The sequence below is a fragment of the Balaenoptera borealis genome (genome assembly GCF_965194805.1).
Source record: "Balaenoptera borealis genome assembly, chromosome: 17".
NCBI lineage: Eukaryota > Metazoa > Chordata > Mammalia > Artiodactyla > Balaenopteridae > Balaenoptera > Balaenoptera borealis.
The window spans coordinates 41,517,504-41,531,519 of NC_138876.1; the positions used below are offsets into that span (position 1 = coordinate 41,517,504).

Consider the following 14,016-nt stretch of genomic DNA (forward strand, 5'->3'; position numbering starts at 1 on the left):
GTAATTCTAACATCTAGACATAGTCAGTGTTAATGTTGTGGCATGTGTTTTTCTAGTCTTAAAAATCTTTATAGATGTGTAATTTACAGTTTATAATTCAATGCGTATACTTAGATGAGTTTTGACAAACTTGTAATCACACTACAATCTGATGCAGGTTATCTCAGTCACCCCGAAAAGTTCCTCATGCCCCCTTGCTTTCTAGACTTTTAAAAAGTACAAACACACATACTATTTTTTTGTTTTATAAAATTGGAATGATGCTGAACATGTTTGGTAGCCATTTGTGAAATTAAAACATTATTTTTAGAGCAGTTTTAGGTTTACAGCAGAGTTGAGGGGAAGGTGGAGATTTCCCATATACCCCTGCCTTCCCTCATTATCAGCATCCCTCACCAGAATGGTACATTCGTTACAGTTGACACACATAAGCACCCAAAGTCCATAGTTTACAATAGTATCCATTCTTGGCATTCTACATTCTGTGGATTTGGACAAATATATAATGACATGTATCCATCATTAGGGCATTATACAGAATATTTTCATTGCCTTAAAAAATTCTGTGCTCTGCCTTTGCATCCCTGCCCCTCCCCTAACCCTTGGCAACCACTGATCTTTTTACTGTCTCCATGGTTTTGCCTCCATAGTTTTTCAGGATGTCACATTGTTGGAATCATACAGTATGTAGCCTTTTCAGATTGCTTCTTTCATTTAGTAATATGCATTTTTGGTTCCTCCATGTCTTTTCATGGCTTGACAGCTTTTTTTTTTTTTGAAGTGTGGAATAACATTCCATGGTCTGGATATACCACAGTTTATTTATCCATTCACCTACTGAATGCTTGGTTGCTTTCAAGTTTGGCAATTATGAATAAAGTTGCTATAAACATTTGTATGCAAGTTTTTGTGTGGACATAAATTTTTAACTCTTTGTTGAAAGGAGTTATCCTATGTTAAAAGTATGTTCAGTTTTGCAAGAAAGTGCTAAAGTGTTTTCCAAAGTGGCTGTACCGTTTTGCATTCCCACCAGCAATGAACAAAAATTCCTACTGCTCCACATCCTCAACAGCATTTGGTGTTGTCAGTGTTCTGGATTTTCTTCATTCTTGGTGACATATGATGTGGAGCATCTTTCCATGTGCTTATTTGCTATCTGTATATCTTTTGTGATATGTCTTTTAAGGTCTTTGGCCCACTTTTTAACTGGGTTGTTTTCTTATTGTTGAGTTTTAAAATTTCTTTGTACGTTTTGGATAATAGTCCTTTATCAGATGCACCTTTTGCAGATATTTTTTCCCAGTCTGTGGCTTGTCTTTTCATTCCCTTGACATTGCCTTTTTTCAGAGCAGAAGTGTTTAATTTTAATGAAGTCCAGCTTATCAATTATCATCTTTCATGGATTGTGCCTTTGGTGTTGTAGTTAAAAAGTCATCACCATACCCAAGATCATCTGGATTTTCTTCTATATTATCTTCTAGGAGTTTTATAGCTTTGCGTTTTACATGTAAGCCTCTGATTCATTTTGAGTTAATTTTTGTGAAGGGTGTAAAGTCTGTTTCTAGATTCATTTTCTTTGATGTGAATGTCCAGTTGTCTCAGCACCATTTGTGGAAGACACTGTCTTTGCTCCATCGTATTGCCTTTGCTCCTTTGTCAGAGACTGTCTTTATGTGGGTCTGTTTCTGGCTCTCTGTTCTATTCTATTGATTCATTTGTCTATTTCACCAATACCACACTGTCTTGATTACTGTAGCTGTATGTTAAGTCTTAAAGTCAGGTAGTGTCAGTTCTCTTTGTTCTCTTCTTTCCATATTGTGTTGGCTATTCTGGGTCATTTGCCTCTCCATATAAACTTTAGAATCAGTGTGTTGATATCCACAAAATAACTTGCTGGGATTTTAGTTGGGATGGTATTGAATCTATAAAGTTGAGAAAAACTGACATCTTAACAATATTTAGTCTTTCTATCCATGAACATGGAATATCTCTCCATTTATTTAGTTCTTTGATTTTGCTCAGCGAAATCAGATTTCACAGCCAAAATCTTTTGATTTTTCCCCATATAGATCTTATACATGTTTTGTTAGATTACACTTAAGTGTTTCATTTTTATGAGGTGCTGATGTAAATGGTATTGTGTTTTTAATTTCAGATTCCACTTATTCATTGCTGGTATGTTGGAAGACAGTTGACTTTTGGATATTAACCTGGTATCTTGCAACCTTGCTAAAATAGCTTTTTGTAGCCATTTTTTATTTGATATATAAAAAACATTTCTCATTAAACATTCTTTTTTTTTTAATTTAAGGACTTATTTTTTATTATTAACTTGGAAGTATTTTTGATACCAGTTTTTAATTATTATTATTATTATTTTTTTAAATTAATAGCTACTTTATTTATTCATTTATTTTATTTATTTTTGGCTGTGTTGGGTCTTCGTTTCATGTGAGGGCTTTCTCTAGTTGTGGCAAGCAGGGGCCACTCTTCATCGCGGTGCGTGGGCCTTTCACTATCGCGGCCCCTCCCGTTGCTGGGCACAGGCTCCAGACGCGCAGGCTCAGCAGCTGTGGCTCACGGGCTCAGTTGCTCCGCGGCATGTGGGATCTTCCCAGACCAGGGCTCGAACCCGTGTCCCCTGCATTGGCAGGCAGATTCTCAACCACTGCGCCACCAGGGAAGCCCTAATTATTTTTTTAATGTTTATTTATTTATTTGGTTGCACTGGGTCTTAGTTGCAGCAGGTGGGCTCCTAAGTTGTGGCATGCAAACTCTTAGTTGCAGCATGCATTTGGGATCTAGTTACCTGACCATTGATCAAACCTGGGCCCCCTGCATTGGGAGCGCAGAGTCTTATCCACTGTGCCACCAGGGAAGTCCCTAAACATTCTTTTAAAATGTGATATTTTCCCCATTAATGGCTGTAGAATTATTTATATAACAAATACTGAATGCCTTCTTGTGTTGGTACTGGCAATATAGTGATGAATGGAATGTAAGACTTCATGCCTGATCCAGGAGTTTACAGCTTGGGGGAATTAATAGGTAGTTTCATTACAGTGTGAAAAGTGCTTGGGTAGTGCACACATAGGAAGGGTCTCTAATCCAGTCTTTGAGCAGAGATAAAGAGGGCTCATAGTTAAGAGTCCTAAAGGATAAATTGGAATTAATCAGGCAAAGGAAAATGCATAAAGGCATTCCCAGCACTGTAGAGGGGAAAGTTTGTTCAAAGGCCTAGAGGAAAAGAGAACATGGCTTGCTTGGGAAACTGCAGTACTACTCACCATTTTAGTGGTGTATGAAGAGAGTGTGTTCCATTTTGTGGATGTGACATAACTTATTTATCTAGTACCTTCTTATGGATATTCAAATTTCCTTTTTTTCTCTTACTATAAGTAATATTGGCATGATTACCTTTATACATAATTCTTTGAGTATATCTTTGGTAATTCCTTAGGGTAAATTCCCAGAAGTGGAATTTCTGGATTAAACAAATAATATTGGTAGCCATGTACATCGTTGTTGATGCCATATCTTGTGTAGTGTTTTGTGAGATTACTTTGAATAAGAGTGCTTACTGCCATCCATTGCAGAAGCATGATGTGTGCATGTAATGTTCTTGCCTTTTTTATCTGTCTCACCTGTTCCTGGTGGAAATAATATTGAGCAAAAGTTTGGAAACCTGGTTCTAGTCTCATGATTTATATATTTAAAATATCCCACTGTTTTAAAAGGAAACTGAACTGTAAATGTGTTCTTTTAATTGCCAGGATTTTATTCATTCATTCAAAAATATTCTTTAGTGATTATAATGTATCTGGCTTTGTGGTCGAAGCTGCTTACAGAGTGGTGAAGAAAACAAGAATGATTGCTACCCTCATGCTGTTTATGGATTAATGGAATAGAAAAAAAGCAACATGCTCGATGTATGTCTGTGAATAATTATGTTTCTTTTGATTTTGAAACTACTATCTAAATTGAGTTTAAGGCTTTATAATCATTATCTAATCTATAGTTTTATCAAAATTGATACAATATATGCTCAGGTTTACACCATGTAATTTAAATCTTAAATATTTTTCAGAAGCCTTTTGTGATGGAAAACAAAATGTTACCAGCTGTTGAATTTGTTTCCTAAGGCTTTTTACAGGCTTATTCTCTTATATTTTTAAAGATGTCGTGATTGTAGTGATGATATACTTGGAGGTGATTCTAATCTGACTTATGATTAAATCATTTTTGTTTTGGGTATTTTTCAGGTTAATACTGCTGAATATGAGACGATCGGCAGCACCAAGTCAGTTTCAAGGGAATCCCTTCAAAAAGCTAAAATTTATACCGCCAGCAAGAAGTAATCCAAGTCCTAATGAAGAGGTTACAAAGCTGAATTCAGATATAAAATTATTTGAGGTAAAAAAACAAAACAAAACAAAACAGTAAAGGAAGTATAATCTAGAGAAGCATGTATTTTTTTTAAAAAGTGCCATTTAAACAGGTAATAATACTTAATGCCTATAGGAATTTTCAGTATCTCTGATAAATTCTTCTAAAAACCTTAGAAATAATGACTAAATATATATATTTTAAAGGAACGACATAAAATAAACTTGGGTTAGGTCTGTAAAATAAACTTTTGGTAACAGTGAAAAATACCTCTGCAAGGGAAGGAGTGGAGATTCTTGTTAAAAAAAAAGTTGTTCTGATCAGTGTTCTTTTTAAAGGTACCACATAAATAAGTGAAAACTTTACATAAGGCAATTTAAAGGGAAAACATATAAATAATGCTATATATCACTGTTCTGGACACTTCCTTTCATTTATACTTGTAAAAAGTAAGTGCTTGAAACAGTCTTTTTTTTTTTTAACAAATCTACGTTATTTATTTGTTTGTTTATTTATTTGGCTGCGTCAGGTCCTAATTGCGGCACGTGGGATCTTCTTTGTGGCCCGTGGGGTCCTTTGCTGGGGCGAGCAGGCGTCTCTCTAGTTGTGGCGTGAGGGCTCCAGGGTGCGCAGGCCCAGTAGTTGCGGCACGTGGGCCCAGTTACCCCGCGGCATGTGGGATCCCAGTTCCGCAACCAGGGATCGAACCCACGCCCCCTGCATTGGAAGGCAGACTCCCAGCCACTGGACCACCAGGGAAGTCCCGAAGCAGTCTTTTTTTTTTTTTAATTTTATTATTTTTTATAAATTTGTTTATTTTTGACCGCGCTGGGTCTTCGTTGCTGCGTGCAGGCTTTCTCTAGTTGTGGCGAGCAGGGACTACTCTTCATTGTGGTGTGCAGTCTTCTCATTGTGGTGGCTTCTCTCGTTGTGGAGTGCGGACTGTAGGCACACAGGCTTCAGTAGTTGTGGCTCATGGGCTCTAGAGCGCAGGCTCAGTAGTTGTGGCGCATGGGCTTAGTTGCTCCACAGCATGTGGGATCTTCCCAGACCAGGGATCGAACCTGTGTCCTCTGCATTGGTAGGTGGATTCTTAACCACTCTGCCACCAGGGAAGCCCCCGAAGCAGTCTTAATATATATTCTTTACTACTAGGATGAAGGATTGTTTTAGTCTTAGGTATATGGAAGTTATATAAAGGTTATATAGAGCATATATAAAATGGGCAATCCACACTTCTGCTACTCTACAGTTCTCTGATTCATTTATGTTATGGAGATTAAAGTCTACTAATATTCTATTTTTTTTATTATTGTAAGATATATATATAACATAAAATTTGCCATTTTACCATTTTTAAGCATGCAGGTAAGTGGCATTAATTTCATTCACACTATTGTGCAAAAATCACCACTGTGTTCAAAACTTTTTCATTACTCTAAACAGAAACTTTGTAACCATTAGGCAATAATTCCCTATTCTCCCCTTCGGTCATCACTATTCTACTTTCTGTCTCCATGGATTTGATTACCCTAGGTACCTCATATAAATGGAATCATAAATATTTGCCCTGCTGTCTCTGGCTTATTTCATTTAGCCTGACGTTTTCAGGATCATTCATGTTGTAGCAGGTATCAGAACATCAGTGCTTTGTATGGTTAAGTAATATTCAGTTGTATGTATATACCATATTTTGTTTATTCACTCATTTATTGATAGATACTTGAGTTGTTTCCACTTTTTGGCTATTATGAATAATGCTCATGTGAACACTGGCATACAAGTTTCTGTTTGGGTACCTGTTTTCAGTGCTCTTGTGTATATACTTAGGAGTGGAATTGCTAGATCATATGGTGATTCTGTGTTTAGTTTTTGAGGAACTACCAAATTGTTTCCATAGCTACTGAACCATTTTACATTCCCACCAACAATATATGAGGGTTCCAGTTTCTCCACATCCTCAGCAACACTGGTTATTTTCTGTTTTCATTTCTGTTGTTTTGTTTTGTTTTTTTTTGATTATGGCCATTCTTGTTGGTGTGAAGTGGTATTTCATTGTGGTCTTGATTTGCATTTTCCTAACGACTAGTAATGCTGAGCATCTTTTCATGTGCTTATTGACCATTTGCTTATCTTCTTTGGAGAAATATCTGTTCACGTCCTTGGCTTTTAACTGGTGTTTTGTCTTTTTGTTGTTGAAAACGTCTATTGATTTTTGACTCTGTGTTTTTTGGCCTGCATCTGTTTATTTTATCCTACACTCCTTTAGAATTCTGGCCACAATGTAAGGAGAAAACTATGTAAGCATAGTTTTTAATTTTAAATAAGGTTTCTTTTTGTACAAGCAACTTTATTTAAATACAGTTCACATACCTGTAATCTACCTACTACAATTCAGTTGTCTTTATTATGTTCAGAGTTGTGCAGTGCTCACCAAAACCAATTTTAGAACATTTTTATCATTCCAGAAAGAGACCTCATACACATCAGCCCATCCAAATCCCCCAGCCCTTAGCAACCACTAATCTACTTTCTGTTTCTATATATTTACCTATTGTGAACATTCCATGTAAATGGAATCACACATGTGGCCTTCTGTGACTCACTTTTTTCAGTTAGCAGTGTTTTTCAAAAGGCTCATCCACATTGTAGCATGTATCAGTAATTCATTTCTTTTTATTGCTGAATGTATTAGTTTTCTATTGCTGCTGTAACAGATTACCAGAAATTTAGTGACTTAAAACAATGCAGGGCTTCCCTGGTGGCGCAGTGGTTGAGAATCTGCCTGCCAATGCAGGGGACACGGGTTCGAGCCCTGGTCTGGGAAGATCCCACATGCCGCGGAGCAACTGGGCCCGTGAGCCACAACTACTGAGCCTGCGCGTCTGGAGCCTGTGCTCCGCAACAAGAGAGGCCGCGACAGTGAGAGGCCCGTGCACCGCGAAGAAGAGTGGCCCCCACTTGCCGCAACTAGAGAAAGCCCTCGCACAGAAACGAAGACCCAACACAGCCATAAATAAATTAAAAAAAAAAAAAAAAAAAAAAAAAAAAAAAATTAAAAAAAAAAAAAAAACAATGCAAATGTGGGACTTCCCTGGTGGTTCAGTGGTTAAGAATCTGCCTTCCAATGCAAGAGATGTGGGTTCGACCCCTGGTCAGGGAACTGAGATCCCACATGCTGCGGGGCAACTAAGCTCACACACCACAACTACTGAGCCCGTGCTCTCTTGAACCCACGCACCACAACTAGAGAGAAGCCCACGTGCTGCAACGAAGAGCCTGTGCACCACAACGAAAGATTCCGTGTGCCGCAACTAAGAACCGATGCAGCCAAATAAATAAATATTAAAAAAAAGGAAAACAATGCAAATGTATTATCTTACAAATCTGTAGGTCAGAAGCCCAACGTGGGTCTCACTGGGCTAAGATCAAGGTGTTGGCAGGGTTGCATTTATTTCTGGAGGTTTTAAGAATGTTTCCTTTGCCTTTTCTAGGTTCTACAGACCACCTACATTCCTTTGCTCATGGTCACCTTCCTATGTTTTCAAAATTGGCAATGGCAGTTTGAGTTCTTATATTGCCATCTTTTTTTTTCTTTTTTTAATCAGTCATCAATTTTATACACATCACTGTATACGTGTCAATCCCAATCGCCCAATTCAGCACACCACCATCCCCACCCCACTGCAGTTTTCCCCCCTTGGTGTCCATACGTTTGTTCTCTACATCTGTGTCTCAACTTCTGCCCTGCAACCTGGTTCATCTGTACCATTTTTCTAGGTTCCACATACATGCGTTAATATACGATATTTGTTTTTCTCTTTCTGACTTACTTCACTCTGTATGACAGTCTCTAGATCCATCCACGTCTCAACAAATGACTCAATTTTGTTCCTTTTTATGACTGAGTAATATTCCATTGTATATATGTACCATATCTTCTTTATCCATTCGTCTGTCGATGGGCATTTAGGTTGCTTCCATGACCTGGCTATTGTAAATAGTGCTGCAATGAACATTGGGGTGCATGTGTCTTTTTGAATTACAGTTTTCTCTGGGTACATGCCCAGTAGTGGGATTGCTGGATCATGGTAATTCTATTTTTAGTTTTTTAAGGAACCTCCATACTGTTCTCCATAGTGGCTGTATCAATTTACATTCCCACCAACAGTGCAAGAGGGTTCCCTTTTCTCCACACCCTCTCCAGCATTTGTTGTTTGTAGATTTTCTGATGACGCCCATTCTAACTGGTGTGAGGTGATACCTCATTGTAGTTTTGATTTGCATTTCTCTAATAATTAGTGATGTTGAGCATCTTTTCATGTGCTTCTTGGCCATCTGTATGTCTTCTTTGGAGAAATGTCTATTTAGGTCTTCTGCCCATTTTTGGATTGGGTTGTTTGTTTCTTTAATATTTAGCTACATGAGCTGTTTATATGTTTTGGAGATTAATCCTTTGTCCATTGACTCGTTTGCAAATATTTTCTCCCATTCTGAGGGTAGTCTTTTCGTCTTGTTTATGGTTTCCTTTGCTGTGCAAAAGCTTTGAAGTTTCATTAGGTCCCATTGGTTTATTTTTGTTTTTATTTCCATTACTCTAGGAGGTGGATCAAAAAAGATCTTGCTGTGATTTATGTCAGAGTGTTCTTCCTATGTTTTCCTCTAAGAGTTTTATAGTGTCCAGTCTTACATTTAGGTCTCTAATCCATTTTGAGTTTATTTTTGTGTATGGTGTTAGGGAGTATTCTAATTTCATTCTTTTACATGTAGCTGTCCAGTTTTCCCAGCACCACTTATTGAAGAGGCTGTCTTTTCTCCATTGTATGTTCTTGCATCCTTCGTCATAAATTAGGTGCCCATATGTACCTGGGTTTATCTCTGGGCAGTCTATCCTGTACCATTGATCTATATTTCTGCTTTTTGCCACTACCATACTGACTTGATTACTGTAGCTTTGTGGTATAGTTTGAAGTTGGGGAGCCTGATTCCTCCAACTCCATTTTTCTTTCTCAAGATTGCTTTGGCTATTTGGGGTCTTTTGTGTTTCCATACAAATTGTAAGATTTTTTGTTCTAATTCTGTGAAGAATGCCGTTGGTAGTTTGATAGGGATTGCACTGAATCTGTAGCTTGCTTTGGGTAGGATAGTTATTTTCACAATATTGATTCTTCCAATCCAAGAACATGGTATATTTCTCCACCTGTTTATGTCATCTTTGAGTTCTTTCATCAATGTTTTATAGTTTTCTGAGTACAAGTCTTTCGCCTCCTTAGGCAGGTCTAGTCCTAGGTATTTTATTCTTTTTGTTGCAATGGTAAATGGGATTGTTTCCTTAATTTCTTTTTCTGATTTTTCGTTGTTGATGTATAGGAATGCAAGAGATTTCTGTGCATTAATTTGGTATCCTGCAACCTTACCAAATTCATTGATTAGTTCTAGTAGTTTTCTGGTCACATCTTTAGGATTTTCTATGTATAGTGTCATGTCATCTGCGAACAGTGACAGTTTTACTTTTTCCTTTCCAATTTGGATTCCTTTTATTTCTTTTTCTTTTTAGATTGCTGTGGCTAGGACTTCCAAGCTATGTTGAATAATAGTGGCGAGAGTGGACATACTGGTCTTCTTTCTGATCTGAGAGGAAATGCTTTCAGTTTTTTACCATTGAGAATGATGTTAGCTGTGGGTTTGTTGTATGTATATGGCCTTTATTATGTTGAGGTATGTTCCCTCTATGGCCACTCTCTGGAGAGTTTTTATAAATGGGTGTTGAATTTTGTCAAAAGCTTTTTCTGCATCTATTGAGATGATCATATGGTTTTTATTCTTCAGTTTGTTAATGTGGTGTATCACATTGATTGATTTGCGTATATTGAAGAATCCTTGCATCCCTGGGATAAATCCCACTTGATCATGGTGTATGATCCTTTTAATGTGCTGTTGGATTCTGTTTGCTAGTATTTTGTTGAGGATTTTTGCATCTATGTTCATCAGTGATATTGGCCTGTAGTTTTCTCTTTTTTGTGGCATCTTTGTCTGGTTTTGGTATCAGGGTGATGGTGGCTTCGTAGAATGAATTTGGGAGTTTCTCCCTCTGCAGTTTTTTGGAAGAGTTTAAGGAGGATGGGTGTTAGCTCTTCTCTAAATGTTTGATAGAATTTGCCTGTGAAGCCATCTGGTCCTGGACTTCTGTTTGTTGGAAGATTTTTAACACAGTTTAAATTTCATTACTTGTGATGGATCTGTTTATATTTTCTAATTTTTCTTGGTTCAGTCTTGGAAAATTGTACCTTTCCAAGAATTTGTCCATTTCTTCTTGATTGTCCATTTTACTGGCATATAGTTGTTTGTAGTAGTCTCTTATAATCCTTTGTATTTCTGCAGTGTCAGTTGTGATTTCTCCTTTTTCATTTCTAATTGTATTGATTTGCATTCTCTCCCTTTTTTTCTTGATGAGTCTGGCTAAAGGTTTATCAATTTTATCTTCTCAAAGAATCAACTTTTAGTTTTATTGATCTTTGCTATTGTTTTCTTCGTTTCTATTTCATTTATTTCTGTCTGATCTTTATGATTTCTTTCCTTCTACTGTCTTCAGGTGTTCTTTGTTCTTCCTTCTGTAGTTGCTTTAGGTGTAAGGTTACATTGTTTATTTGAGATATTTCTTGTTTCTTGAGGTGAGATTGAATTGCTATAATCTTCCCTCTTAGAACTGCTTTGGCTGCGTCCCATAGGTTTTGGGTCGTCGTGTTTTTGTTGTCATTTGTTTCTATGTATTTTTGATTTCCTCTTTGATTTCTTCAGTTATCTCTTGGTTATTTAGTAGCGCACTGTTTAGCCTCCATGTATTTGTGTTTTTTACAGTTTTTTCCCTGTAATTGATTTCTAACCTCATAGCATTGTGGTCAGAAAAGATGCTTAATACGATTTCAATTTTCTTAAATTTTCTGAGGCTTGATTTGTGACCCAAGATGTGATCTATCCTGGAGAATGTTCCATGTACACTTGAGAGGAAAGTGTATTCTGCCACTTTTGGGTGGAATGTTCTATAATTATCTATTAGATCTATCTGGTCTATTGTGTCATTTAAAGCTCTGTTTCCTTATTTATTTTCTGTTTGGATGATTTGTCCATTGGTGTATGTGGGGTGTTAATGTCCCCTACTATTATTGTGTTACTGTCAGTTTCTCCTTTCATGGTTGTTAGTATTTGCCTTATGTATTAAAGTGCTCCTACGTTGGGTGCATAAACATTTATAATTGTTATATCTTCTTCTTAGATTGATCCTTTGATCATTATGTAGGGTCCCTGCTTATCTCCTGTAACAGTCTTTATTTTAAGGTCTATTTTATCTGATATGAGTATTGCTACTCCAGCTTGCTTTTGATTCTATTTGCATGGAATATCATTTTCCATCCCTTCAGTTTCAGTCTGTATGTGTCCCTAGGTCTGAAGTGGGTCTCTTGTAGACAGCATATATATGGGTCTTGTTTTTGTATCCATTCAGCCAGTCTGTGTCTTTTGGTTGGGGCATTTAATCCATTTACCTTCAGGGTTATTATTGATATATATGTTGCTATTACCATTTTCTTAATTGTTTTGGATTTGTTTTTGTGGGTGTTTTTCTTCTTTTGTGTTTCCCACTTAGAAAAGTTTCTTTAGTGTTTGTTTTAAAGCTGGTTTGGTGGTGCTGAATTCTCTTTGCTTTTGTTTGTCTGAAAAACTTTTGACTTCTCCATCGAATCTGAATGAGATCTTTGCTGGGGAGAGTAATCTTGGTTGTAGATTTTTCTCTTTCATCACTTTAAGTATATCCTGCCATTCCCTTCTGGCCTGCAGAGTTTCCACTGAAAAATTAGCTGGTAACCTTTTGGGAATTCCTTTGTATGTTATTTTTTGGTTTTTTCCTTGCTACTTTTAATATTTTTTCTTTGAATTTAATTTTTGTTAGTTTGATTAATATGTCTCTTGGTGTGTTTTTAGTAAGGTTTATCCTGTATGGGACTCTTTGTGCTTCCTGGACTCAGGTGACTATTTCCTTTCCCACATTAGGGAAGTTTTCGACTATAATCTCTTCAAATATTTTCTCAGACCCTTTCTTTTTCTCTTCTTCTTCTGGGACCCCTATAATTTTAAATGTTGGTGCATTTAGTGTTGTCTGAGAGGTTTCTGAGATTGTCTTCAATTCTTTTCATTCTTTTTCTTTATTCTGCTCCTTGGCAGTTATTTCCACCAGTTTGTCTTCCCGCTCACTTATTTGTTCTTCTGCCTCCATTATTCTGTTATTGCTTCCTTCTAGTGTATTTTTTATTTCGGTTATTGTGTTGTTCATCTCTCTTTGTTTGTTCTTTCGTTCTTCTAGATCTTTGTTAAACATTTCTTGTATTTTCTCAATCCATGCTTCCGTTCTATTTCTGAGATTCTGGATCACCTTTACTATCATTACTCTGAATTCTTTTTCAGGTAGATGGCCTATTTCCTCTTCATTTATTTGGTCTTGTAGGTTTTTACCTTGCTCCTTCATCTGTGACATACTTTTTTGCCATCTCTTTTTTTTTTTTTTTAATGAGTGGGATTGTGTTCCTGTTTTACTCGTTGTTTGGCCTGAGGCTTCCAACACTGGAGTTTGTAGGCTGTTGGGTGGAGCTGGGTATTGGTGCTGAGATGAGGAACTCTGTGAGACCTCACTCCAATGAATATTCCCTGGGGTCAGAGGTTCTCTGTTAGTCCAGTGGTTCAGACTCAGAGCTCCCACCGCAGGAGCTTCCTGCAACCCCAGGCTCATGAATCAAGATCCCGCAATCCGTGTGTGGTGGCAAAAAAAAAAAAAAAAAGAGAAAAATAACAAAGTAGAAAATAAAATTAGACTAGGAGACTAACAGATATGTTAGAAACAATATAAAAATAAAAATATAGATGAATCAACAAGTAGAAGGTACATCAGTACCACAATAGTAAAAAAGAGGAGGAGGGAAAGGAAAAAAAAAGGGGGTGGGGGAGGCCTTGGCTGTGGAGAGCAGGGCCTAAGCAAGGGCGAAGTTTGGGTGGTGGGCCTGGCCAATGATCAGGACCGACAGGGCTGGAAAAGGCCCTGGGGGTGCGGATTAGGCTCAAGGAACAGAAGGGGCCCAGTTGTGCCCCCCACCCCGGTCTCAGAGGGCAGGGAACCTCACCTGGGAGCCCAGCAGGCTTCCTGGGGTTGAGTGGGTGGGGCAAACGCCCTCCTCTCCCCTCCTGCTCCTCTGGTCTGTGGTCTGGGAGGGCCCTTCCTGCCTGCCTCTCCTGATCTCCCTAGTCTTCCTCCTATGCCCCAGGACCAATGCGGCCAGTGGGGGGGGGGGGAGGAGGGGAGAGGGGGGGCCTTGGAGGGCAGGGGACCGGCCTGGGAGCTCAGCAGGCTCCCCTGCCCAAGAGGGCCAGACGATCGCCCTCTGCTCCTCACCCGCTCTTCCCGGAGAGTCCCTCCTACCTGCCTCTCCTGATCTCCCTGGCCTCAGAGGCGCTGATCTTGTCTGGCCTCCACTTCTCCCCCCTCGGTACCCCTCCGTCCTACCAGTTCACCTTGGGATTCCTCCCGTCTCCTTGGGAGTCAGAATTCCCCACCAGCGGCCGTCAGGCGCCCTAGTTGTGGGGAGA

At 38.3% G+C, this 14,016-nt stretch overlaps 1 protein-coding gene across 5 annotated transcripts in view; it reads left to right on the top strand.

The window, feature by feature from the left end:
- The window catches only part of RAD54B (RAD54 homolog B), a 113,777-nt gene that overhangs the window by 10,528 nt on the left and 89,233 nt on the right, over positions 1 to 14,016 (top strand). For 3 of the 5 annotated variants that reach the window (XM_082363284.1, XM_082363280.1, XM_082363281.1), the window contains exons 2-3: positions 3,774 to 3,929; positions 4,263 to 4,413. In XM_082363284.1, coding sequence (XP_082219410.1) covers positions 3,928 to 3,929; positions 4,263 to 4,413 — 153 coding nt within the window. In that variant the 5' untranslated portion in view covers positions 3,774 to 3,927. The remainder of the gene's footprint in view (positions 1 to 3,773; positions 3,930 to 4,262; positions 4,414 to 14,016) is intronic. The other 2 variants (XM_082363282.1, XM_082363283.1) reach the window with 1 other exon arrangement.